The 25,931-nt window shown below is 52.2% G+C and overlaps 10 protein-coding genes across 10 annotated transcripts; 3 read left to right on the top strand and 7 right to left on the bottom strand.

Annotated features, from left to right (window-relative positions):
* Positions 1-176: 176 nt before the first annotated feature.
* BO87DRAFT_320049 (uncharacterized protein) lies at positions 177-1,974 on the bottom strand (the record flags this gene model as incomplete). The annotated part of the gene is made up of 2 exons (XM_025619876.1): positions 177-1,444; positions 1,518-1,974. 2 exons carry the CDS (start codon positions 1,972-1,974, stop codon positions 177-179), a joined length of 1,725 nt encoding a protein of 574 aa, XP_025474849.1.
* Positions 1,975-3,629: 1,655 nt separating this feature from the next.
* Positions 3,630-5,871, bottom strand: BO87DRAFT_380700 (DNA damage response protein RcaA). The gene is made up of 4 exons (XM_025624353.1): positions 5,823-5,871; positions 5,689-5,768; positions 5,494-5,645; positions 3,630-5,438 (listed from the first exon to the last, which is right to left on the bottom strand). Exons 2-4 carry the CDS (start codon positions 5,722-5,724, stop codon positions 3,695-3,697), a joined length of 1,932 nt encoding a protein of 643 aa, XP_025474848.1. The 5' UTR covers positions 5,725-5,768; positions 5,823-5,871; the 3' UTR covers positions 3,630-3,694.
* A 254-nt stretch (positions 5,872-6,125) lies between these two features.
* BO87DRAFT_410619 (Y-family DNA polymerase) lies at positions 6,126-8,407 on the top strand. The gene is made up of 2 exons (XM_025626349.1): positions 6,126-6,274; positions 6,319-8,407. Exons 1-2 carry the CDS (start codon positions 6,131-6,133, stop codon positions 7,978-7,980), a joined length of 1,806 nt encoding a protein of 601 aa, XP_025474847.1. The 5' UTR covers positions 6,126-6,130; the 3' UTR covers positions 7,981-8,407.
* A 1,332-nt stretch (positions 8,408-9,739) lies between these two features.
* Positions 9,740-11,497, top strand: BO87DRAFT_401422 (uncharacterized protein; the record flags this gene model as incomplete). The annotated part of the gene is made up of 1 exon (XM_025625607.1): positions 9,740-11,497. One exon carries the CDS (start codon positions 9,740-9,742, stop codon positions 11,495-11,497), a length of 1,758 nt encoding a protein of 585 aa, XP_025474846.1.
* Positions 11,498-11,778: 281 nt separating this feature from the next.
* On the bottom strand, positions 11,779-13,538 carry BO87DRAFT_369281 (histidine phosphatase family protein; the record flags this gene model as incomplete). Its single annotated transcript, XM_025621965.1, has 3 exons — positions 11,779-12,652; positions 12,756-12,882; positions 12,953-13,538. 3 exons carry the CDS (start codon positions 13,536-13,538, stop codon positions 11,779-11,781), a joined length of 1,587 nt encoding a protein of 528 aa, XP_025474845.1.
* A 1,015-nt stretch (positions 13,539-14,553) lies between these two features.
* On the bottom strand, positions 14,554-16,273 carry BO87DRAFT_419748 (DnaJ domain protein; the record flags this gene model as incomplete). The annotated part of the gene is made up of 5 exons (XM_025626962.1): positions 14,554-14,784; positions 14,840-15,870; positions 15,920-16,013; positions 16,078-16,121; positions 16,168-16,273. 5 exons carry the CDS (start codon positions 16,271-16,273, stop codon positions 14,641-14,643), a joined length of 1,419 nt encoding a protein of 472 aa, XP_025474844.1. The 3' UTR covers positions 14,554-14,640.
* A 484-nt stretch (positions 16,274-16,757) lies between these two features.
* Positions 16,758-19,001, top strand: erg9 (bifunctional farnesyl-diphosphate farnesyltransferase/squalene synthase). Its single transcript, XM_025624352.1, has 4 exons — positions 16,758-17,120; positions 17,208-18,267; positions 18,317-18,499; positions 18,547-19,001. Exons 1-4 carry the CDS (start codon positions 17,053-17,055, stop codon positions 18,652-18,654), a joined length of 1,419 nt encoding a protein of 472 aa, XP_025474843.1. The 5' UTR covers positions 16,758-17,052; the 3' UTR covers positions 18,655-19,001.
* A 56-nt stretch (positions 19,002-19,057) lies between these two features.
* BO87DRAFT_380696 (glycosylphosphatidylinositol-alpha 1,4 mannosyltransferase I) lies at positions 19,058-20,870 on the bottom strand. Its single transcript, XM_025624351.1, has 3 exons — positions 19,663-20,870; positions 19,492-19,599; positions 19,058-19,398 (listed from the first exon to the last, which is right to left on the bottom strand). The coding sequence occupies exons 1-3, from the start codon at positions 20,692-20,694 to the stop codon at positions 19,213-19,215; spliced, it is 1,326 nt and encodes a 441-aa protein (XP_025474842.1). The 5' UTR covers positions 20,695-20,870; the 3' UTR covers positions 19,058-19,212.
* A 515-nt stretch (positions 20,871-21,385) lies between these two features.
* Positions 21,386-23,545, bottom strand: BO87DRAFT_319953 (putative C6 transcription factor; the record flags this gene model as incomplete). The annotated part of the gene is made up of 2 exons (XM_025619872.1): positions 21,386-22,381; positions 22,433-23,545. The coding sequence occupies 2 exons, from the start codon at positions 23,543-23,545 to the stop codon at positions 21,386-21,388; spliced, it is 2,109 nt and encodes a 702-aa protein (XP_025474841.1).
* Positions 23,546-25,259: 1,714 nt separating this feature from the next.
* Positions 25,260-25,573, bottom strand: BO87DRAFT_369267 (uncharacterized protein; the record flags this gene model as incomplete). Its single annotated transcript, XM_025621964.1, has 1 exon — positions 25,260-25,573. One exon carries the CDS (start codon positions 25,571-25,573, stop codon positions 25,301-25,303), a length of 273 nt encoding a protein of 90 aa, XP_025474840.1. The 3' UTR covers positions 25,260-25,300.
* Between the last annotated feature and the right edge of the window lie 358 nt (positions 25,574-25,931).

Below are 25,931 nucleotides of genomic sequence, written 5' to 3'. Positions count from 1 at the left end.
GAAGCCCTTGTAGTCAACTGCTGCTTCGCTATTCACTTATCTAATCAGTTTCACGCAATCATCGTAAAATATACTGCATTATCTGGTAAAGACTAGGTATCATAAATGGGCTACATTCAAGACTTTTGCTGCTGCCATCCCGCCCATAAACTACAATCAAATCAATAGAAGCAGCGCTATGGCTTGGACACATCGGCGATAACTTTGTATGTCGATGCATGAATACTTAATGGTCGAGTTCGCGGGTACACCGCCCCTACGATCTGCCGGTTGTGTCCATACTGGGGATAGATGCCGTCGGAAAGCTCTGCATAGTGCGCCTGGGGACGGGCTTCGTGCAAGGTCTCGAGAATTCTCTCATTCCACAAACCAGTGCACTCGTCGTCGGACAGCTGGAAGTAGGGATTCAGTGGCGGACAAGCTGAATCCAGGTCGATGAAGCGGATGCGCATGTACGTCAAGGCAGTGTGCAGCTGCAGGCTGTGCACAGCGCCGAGGACGAGTTTCTCAAAAGAGCGGATAAAGTTCAGATTGGTGATGCCGGAAAAGTCGTCTAGAAATCCGAGTCCCGGATTGGCCCGCTTTTCGCGACAGCAGGTCTTGACCACCAAATCTAACGACTTGAGCTTGGACTTGGCCGGCCAGGTGGACATGAAGCTGCGGGTTGCATTGAAGAGACAGGCGCAGACCTTCCCCGTAAATGCAAGGGACTCCAACCGCGGGGCTGCCTCGCCAAGCAGGCGGCAGAGATGTGGTGGGCTGATTCCATCGTGCATCCAGCCGGATTGTGTGTTGTCCTTGTTGTAGAAGCCTTCCAGGCTGATGTTGACATGGACGAGTGATGGGGATATGCGGGAGAGAATCTCCGCGACAGTCTCGTAGGCCTCGAATTTGGGCTTGGCGTAGGCGCAGTGCCACTCGCGCACCCCCGGTAAAGCTTGTGACATGTTCAACCAATGTTGATAGTCGCGCATGATATTCCACGCTCCACGCATGACAAACGTCTGGACGACTGGCAGCGTAGGCAAACGCCGCCGTCCGGAGTGGCCGCATGGATCATCGCGGAATTGGCGGACCATGGGCGGTCGCTTACAGTGACCTCCCTCCAGGGTCAGTATGCGTGTTTCGGGAAATTCGGATTTGACGTGGGAGAACATCTCCTCCAGTGTCGCATTATGACTGGCATAGTGGTATCGATAGTCGGAGCTATGGTTGGTATCGGAGTCGTCCCACGCGATGGCTTGAGGCACTCCAGGCTCGACCAGGCCGGCATCCTCGTCATGCAACCGCCGGGCCGGAAAATGATGCGATGTATTCTTAACGGCGCGTTTTCCCCATACCGGGATCCAGATCTCGACATGGCGGACGTACGGGGCCAGGTGGGGATGTGCACGGAACCAGCGAGCACTTTCTGCCAATTCATCTGTGGTACCCTTGATTTTGACTAGGCAGTGAATTAGACAGATGCAACGAATTGTGGCGTTGAGGAAGACCAAAATTAAAAAGTGGGGACTCACTGTGCCTGTAAATTCGGTCCTGCACCAGTGCTCGCCAGACAGGGGTGATCAATGCCAAATTGGAGAGCGCTTTTCGACGAGGATGACGCAACGACTTATTCCAACTGCGCGCGGACTTACCGGGCGCGCACGACGTGAATGCCGATGCCCGCTCGCCAAACAAATGATCTAGAATGGCCTCGTGGATCTCGATGGGAAGGTCTTCGAAACGCACTTGGGATCGGCAGGCCTGAGGCGTCTCCACGCTTATCCGTGCATCCTCCATTTCGGTATCCACCGGGGACTGGCAGACCAGCTGACCAGGCCCCACCGCCGGGGGATTAATGGGACCATCGAGAATCTGGATTTCGGCACTGGTGCAGCGACTCGCTTTGGCGTAGGGAATGGTTGTCGAGGCCGACGCTCTGGCCAGTGAATTGACCGAGACCGGACGGGGAGGGGGGATGGTAGAAATCATGGGGGACGATGAGGGGGAGAATATCAATGCAGACGGCATTCAAATCGAGGTCGCCAGCACCAAACCGGGAAGCGCCAAACAGAGGAAGAGTCGGAAGTCGTCAATCGTTAGTTAAAGCAGGGCGCTGCGGGTGGGTCGGAAGTTAGTATTTCAATTACCTGTGACCAAGGCAAGAAAAAGCAAAGCAAAGTCTAAAAACGAGGCACTGGATCAAATTTTGGGGGGGATGCGCGCTGCGAGACATACTATTGACGGGAGGCTAAGAGCAGCGGGTGACGGGGGGGGAATTATTGTGAGCGGTCTGTGGTCCGTGATAAGGAGAAATTAAAATAGACAGGACGCTGGATGGAAGAGGTAACGAGCGATAATATGAATTGCAGCCAGGGCTAGCCAACGTGGTCCATGGCGGTGCCAATGCTGATGCGTTGGAGGCAGATTGTCGCCAGTCGAACGAGTGGGCGAGATGCTAATCGGCGGTTAGGCAGTCAGGCAGCTGGAGTGGGTGGGATTGTAGCGATGAGGAGATGATGGTTGTATGGAGTGTGTAGATCAGAATACAAAGATGGAGGAAACGAAAGCAATCGCAGCCAGGCGGGATGGGAAATGATGTGGAGGAAATAGAGGAGTGGGAAAGCGAAAGAATAGGAAGAGGATGGATGGATGGATGGATGGATGAGAAGAGACGAAACGAGATGGATGGAATGACGAGGATGACGGAGAGACTTTTTTGAGGGGGAGAGAAAGAGAGAGAGAAAAACAGAGAGAGGGAATCTTCCAGGCTCTCCTCAGGCACACATTCACCATGACCGGCAGTCATTCTTACGGCAAGACGGGAAAAGCCAAAACACAGCCTTGTTCGGGTTCCCCCTAAACCAGGTTTACAGGGTTAGTTAGTGATTTTGCTGGTCACGCTCTCCTCCGCTGGACTCATCACACCACCTGAATGCTACTTACAGCAGTAAGTATCCACCCCTTTTTCCTCGACTGCTAGCATATTGTTACTTAATCATGTGCATATCCTACTTCGTAGTTAGCTGATTTATTTCCAGACCGCCATCTCACCTGTAGACCCAAGATAATCGACAATCGACTACTATCTATCAAGCAAGATACATATATAGTGTATCGTTTCACATAAATCAGTGTTTGGTTCCCGTGGGCCCTTTGAAACACATCTCAAACGGGGTCAGCCCGGCGGGTCGGGGGGTCTCCATTCCCAAGGCCACTTTGGATGAGCCATGGCACAGACCACATGGGAGTGTCCACTCTCACTATCTCATCCACTTCCTCTCATGATGTAATATCTTAGATACAGATACTGTTACACTTCAAATTCGATACCTACTATACATTAGAGTTAATCATATCATACAAGCCGGTTCGCATCATGCACGGCTGACCGCATATCATCCACCACAACACTTCACGGTAATGCGCCTATGAGGTGGTCCGCTTAATGCCCAACAGCGTCATAAGGACTGTGTTTGTCTACCCAGCATATCCACTTTCTTGAATACTTGGCTCCCCCGCATGTGGTTCTCCACACTATGGCAACATGGCAACACGGCAACACATCCATCGCATTCACTTCAATGCCTTACCATGCGATGGTGGGCCATTCATCATTCAACTACATTCAATATCCCATTCTCACGCACAAAAGCTGAGAACGAACTGGTCATGGTTAAAGGTATCTATCTAACTACATTTTGAGCATCAATCATCGCCTGCGACGGAATCGGAACCGAAGCCCATCATCACTATCCGAATCTTGCTCTTCTCGCATCCGTTTTTGCACCCGGGGCTGACTTCGGGTCTCCCTGGGCGCTGGTGTCTCCGACTCGACCCGGGCCGAGGACTGTGAGCGGGATGCCGCTGCGTCCTGGCTGACAGCCCGTTCGGCTGGACTATCTGCTGGACTCTGCTCCGTGCGATTACTAACCCAGTAGTGGTCCCCAATCCCAAAGTCTTTTCGCGTCACTTCCTCTAGTGGCACTATCACCGTTTGGATGCGGTAGCGAGGCTGTCCAGGTTCGCCCTTGCGGCGGAACTTCTTGAAGTTCTTGCGTCCATTCCACCGATCGTCCCACCGTCGGTCTTCTTCGCTCACGTGTCTCGGCTTCACTTCCATCTCCTCTACGATTGCAAGCCCCTTGAGCTTCTCCACATTGACATCCTCAAGAGGCCCTTGCAGCGACGCTTCTTCCGCCTGACGCTGGCGCTGCGCATCTTCGGCCTCCCGGTGCTGTCGCGCGGCCTCCAGTACGTCCAGTTTCTGGCGTTTCACCCGTGGCATGGCCTCGTCTTTTGTCTCGGAATTAGGCTCTTCTTTGGTCCTCGCCGTCGTCTGAGCGCGTCGACGTTTCATCGCTTGGGCACCCGGCAGTAGGCTTGACACCATGTCTTCTTCTTCTTCCTCCTCCTCCTCTTGGAGGCTGCTTTGCGGTTGCGATTGTTGTGCCGGCGATGGCTCGATTTCCATCAAAGGCGGCGAATCATCAACGCTCTCCGGAGCATGAGCGGGAATAGAGTTGATATCGAAGCCATCATCAAATGTTTTCATCTTACTGACAAAACCTCGAACTCGTGGCTTCCTCTTCGTTGACACTTGGCTTTCCGCCGGGGGCTGTGAGTCTTGAACTTCTTGAACATCAGGGGTAGCAGCTGGTGGTGTGGGTTCTACATCCATGTCCTGGGCCTCGGGCAGAGACCGGCAGAGACCAGAAGCGTCATTTCCCAGAATTGCGTCCAGGAACTCGCTCTGCTGAATAACGCGCTGGTCGGTCGACAAAGCAACCTCATTACCGAGCTCGGCCCACCAATTCTCATGGCGTCCAGTCGCAACGTAACGAACAAGAACCACTCCGCCAGGGCCATCCCGTTGGCTCCCGAGACCTTTGTCGCCAGCCGCATTTCTCATATATTGCACGATCTCTGCCGCCGTGGTGACCCCTTCTTCCACTTGGTAAAGCAATGCCTTCCCGTGACCATTCGTAATGACATCCTGCAAGTTTCCAAACTGCGCAGGGTCCATGAACACAAATGTGTAGTCATCGAAGATATTGATTCTATCGGGTCTAGGAGCAAATGCTTCCTTTGGTCTCTGTACGGTTTCCTTGCCGGGTGGTGGAAGATGTGCCATTGCATCCGGCCATGCAGTGTCGAAATCGGCCTCCAACGGGGACAACGACTCGAGGTTCTCTAGGTCGCTCGGGGTAGCCGCATAAACCAAGGCGTCGATATAGGAGTCCTGCACGATGTACTTTCCATTCACCAATGCTTGCAGACCTTTGGCAGTATTCCGTTTCTTCTGGACGACGTGTGTAGTGTGGTCGACAACGTACGGAACAATCGTTTTGATATCCAAATCCTCGACACGGGAGCGCACTCGTGCCAGGGGGTCTTTCGCTTTGAGTTCCTTCGAGGAAAAGGAGAAGGTAAGAACGACCGGCTGCCACTTGATCCTAGTAACCACCACGGTTAGTCCCTGCCGACATTGTTCCTTGCCATGGTAATTACCGCAGCGCATGTTCGTATCTCCCCAACTTAATTTCATGCTCCTCACCAGTCAGGTCTTTACTTTCATCCTTCACCGTATTACCATCCACTTTGGTGCCATATTTCGAGCCCAAGTCGCGCACGGCAATTTTCGATCTGGTGTAGATATGCGACTGAACGGTTAGCGGGGAAAGCAGAGGAATTAGATCATCGTACTCCATCGCCTGGTTTTACAGGTGAAACTTCGATCATCATATGCTTTCGGGAGATGGACTTGTTATCAATAGCATGTCGGACTGCATGCGACCAAAGTCAGTATAGCGGAGTTTGACCATGGTCTCAGCACCTACCTCCATCTTGCTTGATCCGACCGAAGAGATACTTCTTCCCCGGTCGCAGCCACACGCGCTTGCCTTTCAAAATCAGCCAAACTCGCAAAGCAGTGAGTGAAGATATTACCACCCAGAAAGTCACCCTCCGAATCTAGAATCCACATGGGAGCGGTTGTGTGCCTGGCAGCGAGATGCAGCTGCTCGGATGAGTTGACATCAGCGGCACGTGAAACACGGGCCGTCACGCGTGTTCACGTGATCAGGCGTCGCAATAGCTGCCTGCTTGGGTAATCTTATGCCCTTCAACCTCGCTTCCATCATCAGAGATGGAGCCTTCGGGCGAGGAACCAAATGATGATGCAAAGGCGTCTAACAGTGTGGAGTCTGCTGAAAGCTACAATACCTTGAAATATCAACTCTTAGGACCGTCTTTGACCAAAGCGGGCCAAGATACCGTGGACCAGCGAAAGGTGAGTATGCCACGACGGTCTAGGAGTATAGCTAAGATTAGCAGGTATCGGAAATCATTTACAATGCCTCCAAAGGCTCCAAGTTTTTCAATCATGAGCAAAATCGGGACAAGGTCTTGACGGTGAAGATTGAACGCATTCTCAAAGAGAAAGCCCGTCTCGAGAAACTAGATCTGTCGGCGGATCTACGACGCGCTGACCAGCTTCTTGCGGAGCTAGAACTGACGCGAGATCTGTCGCAGCATGTTGTTCACGTCGACTGTGATGCCTTTTTTGCTGCAGTGGAAGAACTCGACCGTCCGGAACTGAAGACTGTCCCTATGGCAGTCGGCAAGGGAGTGCTGACGACCTGCAACTATGAGGCGCGAAAGTTCGGCTGTCGGAGTGGCATGGCATCGTTCGTCGCGAAGAAGCTATGTCCTCAGCTGATCTGCCTGCCTCAGAACTACGAGAAGTATACTAAAAAGGCAAAGGAAATTCGTGCCATTTTCGCACAATATGATCCCACATTCGAAAGCGCCAGTATCGACGAGGCGTATCTCAATCTGACTGCATATTGTACTGAAAATGAGCTTGACCCCGAGGAGGCCGTCCAGCGCATGCGCGCAGAGGTCCTGGAGAAGACCAAGATCTCAGTCTCTGCCGGCATTGCAGCAAATGCAAAAATCGCCAAGATTGCATCCAACAAGAATAAGCCGAACGGTCAATTTTGCGTCCCTAATGAAAAAGAAGCAATTATGAAGTTCATGGAGGAGCTGCCTGTCCGCAAGGTGAATGGTGTCGGCCGTGTCTTCGAACGTGAGCTTGATGCGATCGGCATTAAAACGTGCGGCGACATTTATCCGCAGCGTGCCATATTGACTAAACTTTTTGGAGAAAAAGCGTTCCATTTCTTGATGCAGTGCTATCTCGGCTTGGGTAGAACAAAGATTCAGCCGGTGGAGAACTACGAGCGCAAGAGCGTGGGAACGGAGAGGACGTTCCATGAGATCGGAAATAAAGAGGAGTTCAGAGCGAAGTTGTGGTCGATAGCAGAGGAGCTTGAAAAAGATCTGGCACGGACCGAGTTCAAGGGTCGTACATTGGTTCTCAAGGTCAAGCTCGCCACCTTTGAGGTTCTATCACGACAATGCCAGCCTCCACGGGCGGTATCTACTGCCAAGGACTTGTACGCGTTTTCGCTCCCGATGCTGGAGAAACTTGAGAAAGAGATGCCTGATTTGAAGATGCGACTGCTTGGACTACGGTGCACCAATTTGGTGAGCACGAAGAAGGTCGGCATAGAGCTCTTCGGCTTCACTTCGCGGCCAAAGCCCGCTTCGGAGGTGGCCGATTCTCCGGTGGAACAGGAGATCGAGACAGAGGAGGCATTCGAGAAAGCGGCACGGGAAGAATTACAGGAAGAGCTCGATGATTTGGAGAAGCTGAGCCAGGAGGTACCTGAGTCTACAGAAAGGCAGGATGAAGCGGCTGCATCACCGTCGCAGCCTGTCTATTGGGATTGTCCGATCTGTTCCCGACCTCAGGTGGCGGAAGATCGTGCATTTAATGACCATGTTGACTATTGTTTGTCAAGACAGACGATCAAGGAGGCTGTTCAGGGTGCTTCAGATGCTGTAGCTGAGGCTCCGGCTGCATCGAAGACACGGAAGCGGAGAACAACGGAATCGCCCGATCCGCGACAGAAACGGTTGTTCTTTTCGTGATGACTTATGGTCGCACCATACTAGTTCAGCAGGTTGGGCTTCTTCCTGCCCAGCCCCTAGGAGTGGACAGTAGTCTACTCCAGCAGAGCAATTTACCGCATGGCAGTCGTGCTGCGCCGGTCACAGTGGCATTGCGTCTGACACGAGATGACAGGTACTTCAGTCTCGGGCAGAAAAGATCGATCAGATTGGGACTGTGACCACGAGAAATGCCATCATCCATTGCAAAGGGTCACTCCTGGCGATTACCCGCTTCGATTCTCACCAGATATTATTAGTTCACAGTACGTGATATAGATCAGAGATAGGCCTGTTTGCACCGCTTGGGTATAATTTGAAACTATAAGGGCTGTACTATGACAGACTTGTATATAGGACAGATAGAACTTGGACTCATTACATGATAGATCAACGGTCGGGTACCTGGCGTTGACGATGAGATATTAATGCCATAAATATCGCAGTAAGGCCGTATTGCATGCATGAAGGGGTTGGTTGGTTATACTGCATTGATTAATTGTTGGCTGGCATCCAGCCAGATGGTACTATTAATAGGTTAATTAAGGGCTAGTTAAGTCCTGACGGAAGTATCTACATTAAACGAGGACCCATCCACGGTACTCCTGAGGATGCTATACTTAGCTACTCTGCAAATAATACTACAAGGGATAATAATACACTGGAAAAGGCACAACTTAGCTACACAACTAGTAACTACTCACCAAGTATCTCGTCAACAACACCAACCACACCACATAGATCAGTACATACCAACCCGCATGATCCCCCCGATAAACTTCACCACATATCACAAACCCGCATTGACAACCAGGAAGGAATGTGGAGTCTAGCCCCCCTCCCTCCCTCCCTCCTTCTCTCCTGCTTGCTTCTCTTCTTCAAAGATCAACGTGGCAGACGGGCCCTTGCATTCCCCGAATAGTTCAGTTAGTTTGTCACGCATCACGTGTCGGCAGTAGATTCGGGTTCGCCATGGAGACGTACAGTAGTGTTTTGATCGACGAGATCTGAACTGATAAGGGACTGCAGGGAATCAATCAGTCAATCAATCAATCTCATCTGTCAGATGATCACATCAGAAAAATATACTCCGGGTTCCGTGGATTACAGTAGCTTAGTAGTGTACAGTAAGTAACTAGGGAAAGGAGTGATGGATGGGGTGATCGGCGTGATGGCTGTCCGGTTACTACTCCGGAGAGAGCCGCAACTCCGACTTCACCCATGGTCAGCCCATGTGAAGGGTTGACTGCGATCAGTAAGGGTGGTGCAGTTAGAACTACTACTCTTACTATTTTGGAACAGATGAATGGTTTCAAGTGGTGATAATTTACAAGCCAGAAATATATTATAAAATGTATAGACAGAGAAAGAAGAGAATCAATTCGGGATAAGAAACAACTTGATTAAGGGATCTTGAATTGCGGTGAAAGGGGGAGCCACTAAGAGACTAGCCGGATTGGGGTGGGGAGGGATGTTTTGCACCCAAAACAATTAATTATCCTTCTTTTGTTGTGTTGAACAACAAATTCAACGCACTACATCGTCATCCCACACTCCCCTCCCCATCTTCTTCTTTTCCCTCCTCCTCCTCCTCCTCCTCCTTCTCCTCCTCTCATCACCTGGACGGTCCCAAGAACCCGCTGTCGACTGGCTGGTGCCATCATCATGCTTGCAGATTCTCGAGCACTACTGTCGCAATGCCATGAGCCGCTCTCCTTTCCGCCCCTCGACTCCCGCAAGTATGAACGCCGCCGATAAACAAAACAATGGCCATCTCGCCAAACCTCTCACCCCCGCCCTCAGCGCCGCCTTTCATCGCTCTCAGAAATCTCCTCTGACTCCTCGACTCGCTACTCCGGGGGGTTATCGAACTCCCAAGCGACTGACTCCCTCCGAACATCCCTCGTCCGTCCCCTCTAAGCGGGATCCCGAGCCACCTTCATCCCTGCTCAGTGCCAATGTTACCCCTCGATCCGGTTCCCGCAACAGCAGACGCGATGGTGCTATTTCCTCCCCAAACAACACCCCGACCAACGGGCACCAGCAACAACAACAGTCGCCCCAAGTTTCCTGGTCACAACCGCATGTGGGCCAGCTGTCAAATACGGGGCGACTCCGGACGGAGCGGAGTCCCGTTCGGGGGGGAATGCTGGAACCATCGCGGACAACCCGGGCTAGGACCGTGACGATGGAGTCTAACCAGCTTTCTCGTCCCAATTCTGCGTCGGACAATTCAGCCGGAGCCCCCATGTTTTTTCATGCATCTGATGCACGTTCGACTATTTCCGAGCAGGAGCCCCGCCCGAAGCTGCAGACCAAGACGTCCGGCACCACTTTTATCTACGCGAACGGGGCGCAAGAGAGGCAGTCCCCGGTGAGTGAGGTAGGGGGGACGTATAAACGTCGGTCGATTGGCTTGACGCGATCGGTGGTGTCGGCGAAACCGTCTGCCTCGCCGCGACTGCGACCGGCCAGGGTGGACTCGAATCCGCGGCTGTCTGATGGGCCGTCTGTCGTCGGGTCGCAGGATGACTCGTTTGACGCAGGGTCACAGGCCCATAGTCCCCCGTCGAGTAGTGTATCAGCGCGACCGATACCAGCTGTACGACACGTTAAGTCGTCGAGTCTCGACTCTGCCAATAGTGGACTCTCCCCTCCTCAGAGGGAAGGGCTGCGGCCAAGCCCGCTCATCATATCGCCATCAGAACCAAAGATCGACGCCAGCACTATAGCGTCTGAACCGCTGCCAGGCCTCCGGCCGCGAGTGTTCAGCAACGGATCCATCGCTTCCGTGGATACGCATAACTCGGGGATGCAGAGCCCGTCCAAGTCGGAAAGCGGACAGGCCAACGGCGCCCTTAATGCACGTACAGAGCGGAAGATCATGGATCTGGAAATCAGCAACTCGTCGCTTCTCGCCATTAACCGCACGCTAGAACGGGAAATGCGGAAGCAGAATGCAGAGCTGCGCAGATACCGACGCCTCAGTCGCTCAGGGCGTTTGTCCATGGCAACGTCCAGCCGGTCCGTATCCGGTGCTCTCTCGATTCCTCCTGAAGTCGAGGAAGCGAGCGAGCATTCGTCTGTACGGTCGCCAGAAGAACTATCCGACTTTAGCGACGAAGACTCCATGGAAGACGGGGTGTTGAGTCCCGACTCGCAGGCAGATCAGGACTCCCAGCATCGTGCGCGGGACGAGAAGCGGTTCCTCATCGATCTGGCGAAGCACCAGGAGCTTCTCGCCGACAGCCAGCGGCTGAACCAGAGCCTCAAGCGGTGTCTGGGATGGACAGAAGAGCTGATCAGAGAGGGACAGCGCGCACTGGAATATAATGTTCACGTCAATGACGTGCAGCTGGGCGGACGCGTGCTCACCCCGGAGGAGCTGAATGAGCTGAACGAGCTGAACGAGCTCAACGAGCTGCACGAGCAGCAAGAGCTGGAGCTATCTCGTCCATCGAGTCGGAGCGACTCCGAACCACCTTCCGAGGATGGCTGATACCTACTATTATCTAGACTAATACGGCGTCGCTGGTGTACTGCTATTCTGTTGACTAAGCTGGTGTACTGCTATTTCTGTGACTAAAGCTGGCATTTAGTCTGCTTCTTATCTGTTTGTTTTCATATTTGTTTCGTGTTGATGGCGATAGATGGCGGCCGGCAGCTATTTGAGCTAGATACCCATACGCGTGATTTTCTAGCATACCATACCATATACCAATATCATACCACTTACATCACCACCACACACACACACCCTAACTCTACAAAGTAATAATACTAAGGCCTCCCATCCCCAACCTGCCCCCCACCACTCCCCGCCCCCTGAATACACGCCTCCTCAAACGCCGCCAACTCCTGCATCTTGCCCACCCCATTCAAGAACCCCTCCAGAGCACAAAACCCATTCCCACCCGCTGCTGCATCCTGTTCACATCCAGACACTCCACCAACAGGAACCGGCATCTCATTCAACACCCACCTCACAAACTCCCTCCCCTGACCTTCCTTCACAACATCATTCTCATAAACCACCTCCCCACCCCCATCCACCACAATCTCCTCAGCAGAAGAAGCCTCACACCTCCACACCTCAGTAACAAACCTCGCCCCGAACGGCGCAATATGATTCAACCTGAACGTGCGGTTCAGCGGAATCTCCCCAACCCCAATATCCCCCTTCATCCCATCCTCCCCAATATTAAAATACTCCACTCCCAGCGCAGCTAAAACAGAAACAATCACATCATCATGCGACATATCAAGATACAGCGGCTGATTTAATGGGAATGTCTCCGCATTAGAATCATAAGTAATGTTAACGTTGGCAACCTGCTCCGTTATAAGTTTCCCCTGTAAGCGAGCCGCAAGCTCAATCACGTATCCAATACCCTGTGCCCTACCGGAGGGTGAGCCGAATCCGTAGTCCCCGTAGAATTGTAGATCGAGGATGTATGCGAAGCTTTCCCATTCGGAGGGCGTGAAGAGGGAACAGAAGGAGGAGGAGCCGAGCACGGCGGTTTCGTATGCGCAGAGGTTTTGCATGCTGAGGATGTCGAGCGCGGTGAGATTTAGGGTGCTGGGGAGGTGGGGGGTTAGGCGGTATATGATTGGGGGGGTGTAGGTGCGGAGGAATTGTTCGGCGGAGTCGTCGCTGTTTCATTGCATGGGTTTGGTTAGTATGTGATCTCTCTCTCTCTCTCTCTCTCTCTTTATATATATATATGTGTGTGTGTAGAGGGGATTGGGGAACGTACCCCTCTTCAGTATCCCCGTTCGGACAACTCCCTGACAGGGTATTGTTATATCCATCTCCCTCTGGGATAATAACCAGGTCGTAGTTATCAGCGGAGCTGTTGGCCGCGATGTTGCTGAAGAAGCCGCCTATCCAAACCCTAATCAGTACACCACCCAAACCATCAGAAAGTGTTGGGATGGGGAGGAGGATGCATACTCAACCACCACCTCGCACTCTCCAAAATCCTCGCCTGACTCGTCGTCCTGAACATGGGCTTATCCCTCCTCGTGCCATTCGGCCAGACATTCAACTCATTACTCCAATCCGCCATACCAGCCGGGGCATCATACAACACCCGTCCGTAGCGAGACCAGTGGAACGCACCGGAGGTAGCTTCCGTTGCGGCGCCAGTGGGGAGAAGGGCTTCTGTGCCCATGAGATAGCGCCATTTATTGAGGAAAGACAGAGGGCCCGTGGCGAGGGTGCTGTTTGGGTGTGCTTGTGTGTAGTTCTGCAGCTTCTGGGCGAAGGATTCCATGCTGTCGGCGTCGAGGAGGTAGGAGGTTGGGTAGCGCTGTGCGTGTCGGTGCAGGATGTGTGCTTGTGTCAGTTGGCATTGTTTGGGTGTGCCTGGGGGGATGCCGAAGCCGGGGCTCGGGGTGTAGGGGGAGAGGTTGCCCCATGTTGAGGGGAGGGAGAAGGGGGTTGTTTTGTTGGTGGTGGTGGTGGTGGTGGTGGTGGTGGTTAGGGCTGTGGTGAGGGTGAGGGTTAGGAGGCACAGGAGTGCCGTGAGGAGGATCATGGTTACGGTGGTGAGGGGGTTACGTGGGTAGATAGTGAGGGAGGGCAATGTCTGATTTATAGGGAGATAAATACTGGAATCTATTAACGTTACTAGGAAGTGGGAGCGGAGTCCGTCGTATCAATGCTGGCCAGCCTGCTAGATGTGCGGGGGCTGGTTGGTCCTTTGTTTAGTTGGTAGTTGGAAGTAGTAGAGATAGGCGTATTGCGGAGTCGAAGCTTTAGACCGGCTTAGTCTAGGACAAAACTGGTATAAAAGGAAAACTGCAATGGAATTACTACTGCAGTAGTCATAGTGTGTGGTGAGTCCGGGAAAGCCTTCCGTGGCTGATTGTGGTAATTGGTCGCGTGAGGGTTGGAGACACTCGGAGAGAGACCGGCAATCCTGCCAAAGCGGGGTCGGGAGGGAGTCAGTAGCCTGTGAGATGAAGGACTCCTGGCAGTAGGAAAGCTTATCAGAAGGTGAGACACGGCGGGACGGGTAGGAGGAGGGCTTAGTCGGTATCTTGGAGGGGCCTCGGTGAATGTTAGGGGTAGGATGCACGATTCCAGATGTACCTTAGGGTATGCCGTTGTTATGAGGTGACTTTAAGGATAGTACTTAGAGTGTTTATAGGTGGTATTAGGAGATACTACTTACACAAACTAACTTAGTACTACTGCTTCCTCCTGCAGCCGTCTTACCATAGCATCCCGCTACACCTGCAGGATTAGCCCGCGGTGTACCTTCTATCGTACGACGTCACTTACTCCGCATTTACTAGTAACTAGTGTTCCTTGGAAGTCGGAGATGTCCGGTCAGTAACGGTGAGTCACTTAATAGTAGTAGCAGTAATAGTAGCAGTTGGCTGATTAACCGGGACACCGTTACGGCCGAGATATATATTCCGTCGGAAAAATTACGTAGTAGCACTATTCGTGACTGTTTCAGCCCTACAGGCACCACCACCAATACTACTAGTGGTAAGTAATAGTCTACTGCGACAGTACTAATGGCTACTACACAGAATCTTGGTATCTGCTCCTCTATTACGATCTGATATACTCGCTACACACATATCCAACTGTCCAGTCTGAAAACAAAAATAGACTATGCAAGGTATCTAGGCAGTGGCAGTAGGCTCTTCGTGATGGTGCTCGTGCTTCTTCTTCTTCTTCTTGTCCTCCTTGCCCTTCTTCGTCATCGACTCCGCCATCAGCTGCTCGAACGCCATAAAGTCGCCCTCCTCGTCGGGATCGCGCTCAGCCTGTACCAGTTAGCATACACCAAAAGTCTTGCAGTAGATAAATGTAGTGACCTACCCTGGAGTAAATGTTACCCGCAATCACCAGAGCATGAGCACGCTCAATGCGCTTGTCCAGCTTGATGCGCTTGTCTCCGAGCACCTGGTCACACACATCGCGCAGCACGCTCTGGATCTCGAACTTGCTGCCCCGCCATGCTGCCGCCAGAATCTTGCCCGTCACCTTCTTCTCGTACTCGGCCTTCTTCTCATCCGTCCAGTCCTCTCCACCGCGCTCTTCCAGCTTAGCCATCTCCTCCATGGTCATCTGCGCATCGATGGCGGTGGAGATGGTGGTCCAGGTCTCCTTGGCCAGGGTACCCTTGTCCTTCAGACGTGAGAAGAACCCGGAGATACCGAGGAACTTCTGCGACTTGAGGAAAGAGGTAGCCTTCTGCACATAGGTGGCGCCGATGGCGTGCAGGATCTCCAGACCGAATGACTCCATCTTCAGGTTCTCCACCTCCAGACGGATCTTCTCCTCGAACGCTCGGGTCATTTCAGGGCTCTTATCGGTTTCCGTCCACACGCTGATCTTGTCGACCAACTTCGTGGCCAGAGTGTTGACGCGCTCCTCGCGCGCCTTCTTGCGCTCCAGCTCGTACGCCGCCAGACGCTCCTGTTGCTCCCGGGACAAACCACCCTTCTTCTTCTCCTTCTTGCGCAGCTCCTTCTCCTCCTGGGACAGACCAGCTGCCTCCATGCGTGCCTCTTCCTCCGACTTATCCATGATGGCCTGCTGGCCCATGTAGCGGCGGGGGGTGCTCGTGCCGGAGCTCGGGGATGCGGCGGGCTTCTCGGAAGCGGCAGTCGTCGACTCGGCGGGGGTGGATGCAGCTGGAGCAGCACCTTCGGCAGTGGCTTCAGCGTGCTCCTGCTCATCGTGGATGTTCAGTTTCTCCTCGGCGGATGCGGCCAGTTCTTCCTCCTCCATCTGCTGCATGGTGATGTCCATAGTAGTGGTGAGGTCCTTCATGAGCGAGATTTCACCGATAAGGTCGACAAAGGCGTTGCCACCAAAGATCATGCCAAAGAATTCCGAGGGGTCCTCTGCATGGCATTAGTATCCGACCGCCTCCTGCGAAAAGATGTGTCTTACCGAAACCACCACCGGGGACAGCATCTTCCTTTCCAAACTTATCGTAGCGCTTGCGGAGTTCTTCATCGCTGAGAACTTGGTAGGCTTCACCGATCTGTCATGTAGAGATGGAGTCAGCGCATGTTCTTGACAACAAACAAACCAAGGTATCTACCTACCTCCTGGAATCGCGCATGCGCAGTCTCATCGCCGGGGTTCTTATCTACGACGGTTAGCGTTGGACAGCCAGATGGCCGCTGCAAACGTACCCGGATGGTGAATGATGGCCAGCTTGCGATAGGCCTTCTTGATCTCGAGTTCGGTGGCAGTGGGCGGCACCCCGAGGGCGTCGTAGTAGGAAGTGTCGGCAACCATGGCGGGCAATGTGAGCAGGACCCAACCACGCAATCAATCTAGCGGTCACCGATGCAGAAAATCAAGGCCAGCCGGCAGGCGAGTTGCAGAAACAGATGTCGACCAGAAATAGGACGGGCTGGTAGAGACGGCAGTTTCGATGTGTCTCCTGTAATTTTTTCTGCCTAAATGATGTTATTTTGGCTTTTAGTTTTCCGCTGGATTTCTTCCGTCATGGCGGGGAGACCAAACAGTCACTTGCCAATGCAGATGGCCTGAGGCGGGTAGGCTGTCACGTATGGTAATACAATAGTCGCATTCTCTACTTTATACTACAAACATGTCATGTATCTGTGTACTGCCGTGGTAATACCGGCATCTGCGCCTGCACGCGCTCAGCCGCCAGCCAGAGCCGCTAGCCGCGCCGCCTTTCAAGCGGGCCTTTAAAATTTTCCCTTCTTTCGCTTTCTTTTCTTCTTCTTCTTTCTTTTCCTTCCTCGTCTTCTGCTTATTCCTCCTTCTCCCTCCTCCTTCCCTCTTACTCCTACATTCCTCCGTCTGCTTGACTGGATTCCCCGTCTCCTCTCCACCTCATCCTCCTCAGCCAGTGAGGCATTCGCTCGCTGTGCTTGTACATTATTGTACCATCCCATCCCTTTCTTTCGCGAATTCCGTTGATTCGGTCATTCTCCGCATTGCTTCCATTCCCTTTCTTCTTACGTGTAATAATTCCCATTTTACCCTAATTCTTTTTTCCATCCCGTCATTCTTGACCGTTCGATCGTAATCTACCCTTCACCATGGGTCTCGCATCGAATGCCATCTACTACACATTTCATCCCTCGGAATTGAGGTCGATTATGCAATGGTTGGTTCCGGCCCTTGTCCTCGACCGGCTATGATGGGGTTTAGTGTGTTGTGCCAACGCTTACGAAGGCTTTGCCCGTGGTCATAGGAAGATCTGGCACTCCCCGGTTCATGAGCGCAATGAGAAGAACGAGACCGAGACTGAGAAGGCCTGCTTCAAATTCCTCGACCTGACCAGTCGGAGCTTCAGCGCCGTCATCAAAGAGCTCCACCCCGAGCTCTTGATGCCCGTCTGCGTCTTCTACCTCACACTTCGCGGGCTAGACACAATTGAAGACGACACGTCGATTCCTTTGGAAACAAAGGAACCTCTGCTGCGTGGCTTCAAGGACTTCCTGGAACAGGATGGCTGGACCTTCAATGGCAACCGCCCCGAGGAGAAGGACCGTGAGCTGCTGGTTCAGTTTCACAATGTCATCACCGAGTTCAAGAAGATGAAACCCGCCTACCAGGCCATCATCAAGGACATCACCGACAAGATGGGCAACGGTATGGCCGATTACTGTCGCAAGGCGGCCTTTGATGACGCCAGCGTGATCACCGTCGAGGAATACGACCTGTACTGCTACTACGTCGCTGGCTTGGTCGGTGAAGGACTGACGCGCCTCTTCGTCGAGGCCGAGTTTGGTAACCCTGCCCTGCTGGAACGCGCGCGTCTGCACAAGTCCATGGGACTCTTCCTCCAAAAGACCAACATCATCCGAGACATCCGAGAGGACGACGATGATGGACGTCGCTTCTGGCCCAAAGAGATTTGGTCCAAGCACGTCACCAAGTTTGAAGACCTGTTCAAGCTTGAGCACCGCGAAGCTGCACTAAACTGCAGCTCCGAGATGGTGTTGAATGCTTTGGAACACGTCGAAGACTGCCTGTTCTACCTGGCTGGTCTGCGTGAGCAGAGTGTGTTCAACTTCTGCGCTATTCCGCAATCCATGGCCATTGCCACGCTGGAACTCTGCTTCCGCAACCCCGCGATCTTCGAGCGTAACATCAAGATCACCAAGGGTGAGGCTTGCCAGCTGATGTTTGAGTCCACGCAGAACCTGCGTATTCTCTGTGCTGCCTTCCGCAAGTATGCGCGCAAGATTCACAAGAAGAACACTCCTAAGGACCCTAACTTCCTTAAGATCAGCCTTGTTTGTGGTCGGGTATGTTCCTGTTTATATCTACTTTGTTGACCCTCGCTAACGATCTTAGATTGAAAAATGGATCGAAACCATCTTCCCCAGCCAAAATGCCGAGGCTGCCAAGCGTCGTATCACTGGCGAGCTGACGGAGGCGGAGAAGAAGCAGGCCGAGGAGCACGCGGAGACCCGTAAGGACATGTACTTTATGATGGGTCTCATGGTGGTGATTGTGTTCATCACCTCGATTGTTATGGTATGTGCCTCACTTCACCTTCTCTCCAAACCAGCTAACCAGACTAGATCTTCACTGCCTGGCTACTTGGTGCACGATTCGACCTGGCGTGGCAGGAGCTGCGGTCCGGCAACTTTCGGCCACCCAGGGAAGTCCGCGCAAAGAAAGAGCTGTAATGCATTCTACGGAGTTATGACTGATTGATCTACTAGCTGCGGGGCTTATGTCTTATACCTTCTGCCTACCCGCTTATTTACTATACTAATTTATTACCTTCTTCTTCCCTTCATAGGTCTCTATGGTTTTTGCAAGTCGAACTAGCACGGATGTCAAATTGCGATCCAGTCTTTCCATGACTGTGGTTGTGCCGAAGAAGTGCTGATATTGAGCGGATTATTCTGACCAGCGACGTACTAGATTTGTGTCTTCCAACTTAAGTGTTGAGGTGGCATACATCCATTGAGGACCTGGAACATACGTAATTCAGTAGTAAATATGAGTTGAATATAACCTTGAATTCAAACATGATCTTTCCTCCAATAAATTAAAATGAATTTGTAATTCCAATGTTTTCCTGACCAACATCATGCTCATTATACAGTCCATACCCAACTCCACTACACTCAACATACCTCTCCCATCTATCTCCCATAAGTAATTACAACACCATCCCCCATAACCACACCACACCCTAAACCGACCTACCCTAGTGAAAGAAACAAACAACCACCCAACTAAGAAGAAGAAGAAGAAGAAGAAGAAGAAGAAGAAGAAGAAGAAGAAGCCCCCCCATCCTCAACAATCACCCCCAGAATCCAAACATTAACCGCAAAGAACCCCAACGAAGCCAAAAACAACCCGGGCATGAAACTACTCAGCCCCAGAAACTCAAGATTATATCCTTGTTGCAGCCACAGTGCCTGCCACACATTAATCAGCTCCATCCATAAACTTAAGATATAAGAATGAAGGAGAAGGAGAAGGTGAAAGTGATGTGATAGGGATAAACATACCTGCCCAACAACCCACGCAACCGCCACAACCCCCCCAAACCGCGGAGCCTTCAGCAACGAAGAACCCGGTAGATAGAAGGGGAGGAAGATGAGGTACCAGAGGAAATACTGTAACAATTCCTATCAGCTCTGCTTTTGTCGTACTAAACTAGCGAGGGAGGGGGTGCATACCTGACTCGTACAAACCTTATTAAAGGTAACAAACGCAAACGTCTGCGCGAGCATCGCCCCAGGAAGACTCTTCTTCGCCAGGACAAGCGGGATAACCACAACAGAGAGAAGTAACTGCGGGATAAACGCCAAAGACTCAAAATTCCCCTGCACCTCGCCTGCAGCAGAGAGGTAGAGGAGGGTACTGTAGGGGGAGAAGTTATGGCGGTGGTCGATGCGCGTGAGATGGTGGAGGAAGGTATGTTGCAGGAAGGGGGTGTCGTAGAGGTGGTACATGAGGAGGTTGAGGAGAGTGAAGGTGATGAGGGAAGTCAAGGTGAGGATGATGCGTGGGGGAGTGATGAAGTTGATCAACTTGGTGACGATGCTGGTATCTTTACTTCCAGCAGTGGTTTTAGACGCGCTGCTGCTGCTGCTGCTGCTGCTGCTGCTGCCATCTCGTCCCCGATCCAACCACCAAATAATCGACACTCCGTAGATGAACGGGTAGATCTTAAAATGCACACTCAGTCCCAGCAACACACCCGCCAGAACCACTCTCCTGCGGAGAACCGCCCAAAGCAGAGCAATCACCAGCACACCGAGCAGCCCCTCAGAGGAACCCCGGGTACTGATGTTCGCGACCATGGGGTTCAGAAGCCAGAAACTAGCGTACTTCAAGGCGCGAGGAGCGTCCATTCCGTACGCAGAGACGAGGGATCTAGCGATGAGCCATCCGGCGATAACGTCGGAGAGGGCGAAGAGGGCTTTTCCAAAGGAGAAGAGGAGAGATGGACCGGACCAGGAGGTCGGGAGGAGTAGCCATGCTAGGAGGGGCGTGTAGCGATAAGTGTCTCTTTCGTAGGGCGAGGCGCCGTGCGAGACGTAGCGGGCTGCGTCGGTGAAGACGAGGTAGTCGATGTCGGTGTATTTGACAGCGGAGTTGGCGTCTTGCCAGGCGCCGTAGATGAGAAGAATGGCGCGGAGAGCTATGGCGGAGGTGTAGACTAGGGTGGGGGATTGGAAGAAGGATGATGATGATGATGATGCCATTTTGGAGGGCATTTTGATGGTGGTGTTGTGGTTGGTTACTTCATCGGTGATAGCTTACTCCTGTGGCAGCCTGGTGGTGAGGATCTCGGCTGGATAGGATGTTGTAGGTCGCCGGGACAATATGGTAGTAGCTAGTATGTACAGATCCGGCTGATCTCACCATCCTATGTCTATTTGGTGGGCATCGTGGGTTCTGGTTGGTTAGATGGAGCTATCCCGACGCGAGGAAACGTGACCGGTTCGATGCTGAGTCAGCAAAAGGTTGATCTTGCCCGATTAGGAAGCTGTGTACTTTGAGGATCTCATTCGAAATATTTTTCTTTTTTGATTACGCCTTACATTTCTGACGCGGGGATTAAACTACCTGGATTTATTCGATATCTGTGTTTTTTAGTCTTGATTCAAAATGAAGTGGTGCCCACCTCTATCAGAATTTATTAGCATGTGTTGACTCATAGCTAGTTTGTACCTTTCAAGGTTGAAAATATATTGCTAAGCAGTACCTTCTGCTATCCTGATACCATGTTCTCGGCACAAATCCTCCGAATCGCCCGTAAATGCATCAATCATGAATAACTATGTAATCTGAAACCGCTAAGATAGTGAATGAACTGTAACAAGTACCAAGCGAGCGAAAAATAAAACACCATGTGACAGAATTGAACACCAGCAGCGATGAGGCTGCACCAACCTAGTAGAAAGACGGCCCTGAATTGATGAAAAATGTTGAATCTCCCAATTGACCTCCAAAATAAGTACTCTCGCTGCTTCCATACTTTGTATTCCTTTCCTCCTGAGGAAACAGTGGTGCGTTGTTGACATTGTCAATATCAGCCAAACCTTGCAACAAGTTACTGTCGCTCCAGCTAAGAAAGTCCCAAAGATACTGCCCAGCAGAATTATTGATAAATTGGGGCTCAAACGGATCCACAAATCCATTCTCGTGTGGCATTGCGCGACCGAAGTCGATTTGAAGCGGGGATACCCCAGGCACTGCGCCAAGATCTTCAGTAGCCGTCACACAGCTACCGCTGTGAATGCTGTGGGCTTCCCCGGTGACCTTGTGGCCCCGTTTACCGGCCTCAAATATCCGGGAAACGGCCTCCAGCGTCGATTTGGCGGCTGGGCTCCACGGTTCCAAACGCTCCAGGACTAGCATTGTCGTTTCCACTTGAGCCTGACACGCTTCAGCTGTCGCTCTTGGATCATCAACTGTACCATCGTTGAGAAACAGCCCTAGAAGAGGAACCATTGCAGCTTGGAAGATAAGCCATACTGCATTCCAGCCTGACATCTGATGGAATTGTGCCTTGGCAGCTACATCCTGTATGGTAGCCTCGGCAATTTCCCTGCATCTTTCAATAGCTGTCCTTTCTTCAGACCGGAGCACAATGTATGGTACGCGCCGCATGGCGTAGCTGAGCAGGGTAGGGCGGTACAAGAGCATCCGCTGATTGTAATATCGCCATTTCATGACGGTTCTCGTAATTGCGATTGACTCCGAGCATGGCTCGTGGTCTTTGAGAATATACGGAAGGTTATCATACCATTCGAGAAGCTGGCTATCAAGATTTGCCATTTCGTGAGGCTTTGTCAACGGTGCTACAGCCAGCACCTCCTGGATTTGTGTCGCGATCTTGCAGAATCGAACATTTTCCAGAAGTGGTAGAAGATCGAGCACATTCCCCTAATAGGTCAGCAAAGAAAGAAAAGAAAATCAAAAAAAGTGAAGACATACTGTTTCCCTATAATGTGGCAACTTAACGGTGATCGCTGGACCCAGTCGACCCATGCTCGGTCGGCCCAAGGTCATGCCACCCCACGTGTCCAGACAGAACAGAGACCACCAGACTCGACGTTTGTGATCAACTGAAAATAACCTATTCCTGCTGTTGCCGTATTGACCATCCGAGACTTCCTTGTGCAAGCCCAGAGCTGCGGCCATGCGCAATGCCGCCCCCATCATGGAGTACGCGAGGTTGGGCTGGCTGCTATAGTGGAGGTAATAGCCACCCATGAGGCCCAGAGCTTGAATGGTTTCCACGTGCGGTGAACCAAGGCTTTCCAAATCTAAATGTCTCTTTGACCGCATATAATATGTTTGATGAGACATGTCACCGGCAGGGGTGGCTGCTATGCTGCCCAAAGCAAAGACAATGTTCAGCAATGCGAGCCATTGCTTGTCCTTCCTGCGTGAAGAAAGATACGTTTGGCGAAAAGAGTGTTCGTCCAGCATTGGGACAAATGGTTGAAAGTAGGTAAAGTAGGCGTCGAGCAGTTGAGACTCGAGCACAGTTGATGTGCCATGGTGCGGCTGAGACCCAAAGACCTGCCAGGCCTGGGCCTCTGGAGAAGCAATTTCCATGACAGAATCCCGACGAACTCCTGTGGCAGGTGCGCGAGACAGGTGAGAGAGGGAGCTCGGCTCCAGCCATACTATCACCTTCAACACAGCATGGATGGAAGAGACACCCAAATAGGAGGATGGCTGTTTGGCCGAGAGGGATAAAGCGTTGACATCGTCGGACACGGTACCCGTGAGCTCGGAACACTGCAATTCGCGATCATCAGTTGTGTGATCGGGTATGGTTTGTAAAGACTCGAGATTGCCGTCTTCGCTGGATGCCGGAGATGCGTGAGCCTCCACTGATGCCGAGGTTGCTGGGGATGCCGGGTGTGGCGCTTGCGTCTGCATCTGGGAAGCCCCCTTGCCTGTCAGCTCCAAGAGCTTGTCCCGAGGCAAGTTGACCAGGGTCTCCGCTGGAATGCCAGGGAAGAGCTTGTCAAGCACTCCCCTAAATTCATCGAGTGTGGTCGATAGTTTCTCCACATGCCTGCTTGATTGATACATTTGTTAGTTTCGAGTCGTCCCTCGATCGCGGCTGCAGTGGAGGAAGGGGACAGTCACACCTGCGAGATGGCCGAGGATCAGAGTACTGACACAAATCTGCTTTCTTATACCATCTGCATGCTTCACATGGCTTTTCTCCGTCACATTTAATTTTTCGGTGCCGACAAGATGTGCAGGCCCGGAGCGTAGTGACTCGGCGTCCGACAGATTGTTGACGTTGGTTGCGTCCGCGCACAGTAGTCGGTAGAGTTGGGTTCTCGAACCCTTCGAACGTGTGAAACATTGCTTTGCGATCGGGGGATAGTTTGCTGGAGACTTTTGCTTGTCGGATAGTCGGGAAGTGTACCCGTTGAGACACTTTAGGGTGGCGAGATTAACTCGAAAGGGCCATTGGCACCGAGTCGCAGGGAGACCAGCAGGTTAGATGCACCGGAGGGCAGGGATCCTTGTTTGTCAGATGGGGAAATAGCAAGTGGATCGAATAGACCGGGCAAGTAGTCCGAATCAGTTATGCAGGTAATCAGTTAGTTGCTGCAGTGGTCATTGTCCGGGGAAACAATGAGGTAGAACTAGGAGAAAAGCAAAGAAAGGCTCATCAAACGAAGACGGTGAAGAGGAAGAAAAACACAATATATCCACGCGGGATCTCAGCTCCTGTTTTGGGGAAGTGAGCAGGCCAGCCTCGGGGTTAGACGATCATCGGCAGCGTTGACGCTGGGAACATCACGGTTTGCACCGAGAGAAAGCAGGAGGTGCCCAACAACGGAAGTTCCTGGACGAGGACCCTCGCAGGTCACCAGTGGTCAGCATGGCCTCCACCCCCGCATTTCGTCCTTTTAATTTATTTTATGCAGGATGCGACCGTTTCTGTCTGGTTTCTGCATGCTGGCAGACGAACCGACCTGCAGACCCTGTTGGCTGCCTACTATATTCAACCCTGCGCCTAATTATACGCAGGGTACGAGAAGGGTTGTGTGATGCGCTCACAGACTCGGCAAACAGCATATGGTGGTCTGTTCTCCTGGCGCCTGAATTCATCGGTCCAGTAACCCTGTCCGGCGTGGAATTATACACGCCTAAGTGTGATGATGATGCGTCCTTCCACCTATCACTGGCCCTCGGTGAGCCCCGGGTCTCCGAGTGTTCTTTCTGTCTCTTGTAAATGCTGGGCCTTGCCCCAGGTTGAGACTATCCAATAGATGGCCGATCCAAACAAATCTGGTACGCTAGTCCACATCTAAAGCATTTGCCCTTGCACCCAGCACCGTCCCAATACGATTTTACGAATTATCACACCGAGCTATGGGAGATCAAGCTCAGAAGATAGACGTGTAACTCAGGGGTCCAGAGAAGATAGTAGTGGAGTGGGCTTCTGCTAGGGCCGGCTACTCCTGAGCCCAAGAGCTAGTAGTGCGGGAGACTGAGTATAGCAACGCCGGTCCACCACGCTCAGACATTGTGGTGCCACCTGATTGCTTAATAGCCAGGCAAGAAGTAAGAACATCTGTGTGTCTGATAAGGTTCGCCGGATGTAATCGGCGTGCTTGGTGAACTATCCTTTCATCCGCGACCTGGAAGCTTACTGTTCCTGGGTCGCCCTACACCATGTCGTCCGAGGGGCAAAAATGTATCGGGGTTTATACAAGATTATGCCCACTTCCAGGGTCTTCGTCCAGTTTGGTTGCTGGGTGAAATGTGCCTCCGCCAATTAAATGCACGACCCCGCATGAGGTGGCCAGTTCCTCATTTCCAAAATTAATTAAATCCCGTGCAGGTGTCAGATGCCGGAGCAATTTTGTCGGGGGACTGGCTATGTCTAACTTTGGAAGGCCTGCTGAAGTTCGTGTGCACTTGCAATTTTGCCATACAACCAGAGGTAGTAGTCTTCCAGAATCGCTTGGTGTAGATCTGGGGTGACTGACAGTGCACATCACGTCTGTGAGTCAGTCTTGTCAGGTTTTCAACAACTAGAACTCGGGCTGAACCGAGCCGTCTCAGGGGACAGAGGATTCGGTGCACGACAATCATCTCGGCTTGTCGGGAAGATGACAACCAATCGCCGAAATACTCACCAATAGCAGCGGTGGTAAACAGGCTAATTTCACTAGACGCCAAGAGTGAGACATTTTATCCTTTCACATGCACGCCAAGCCAGCGAGACACCTGATCGGATAGCCAGGGCCGTTTTACCCAGAGGTCCTATATCATGGATAGCAGGCACGAAAATGCCGAGAAGGAGGGGTGCGTCGGTTACTAGCGCTCAGGATTCAGGCAGTTGACTCACTCCTGCTCTTGTGCAAAGAGAGGAGGAGTGAGGAGTCGTAATTCCAAGCGACGAGGGGTAGGCTAGTGGCGAAGGACCGGAGGATGTTACCTCGCGACGGCC

The sequence above is a fragment of the Aspergillus neoniger genome (genome assembly GCF_003184625.1).
Source record: "Aspergillus neoniger CBS 115656 unplaced genomic scaffold BO87scaffold_50, whole genome shotgun sequence".
NCBI classification, from domain to species: Eukaryota; Fungi; Ascomycota; class Eurotiomycetes; order Eurotiales; family Aspergillaceae; genus Aspergillus; species Aspergillus neoniger.
The sequence above is the reverse complement of the archived record's forward strand: the minus strand, read 5'-3'. Positions and strand labels throughout refer to the sequence as shown.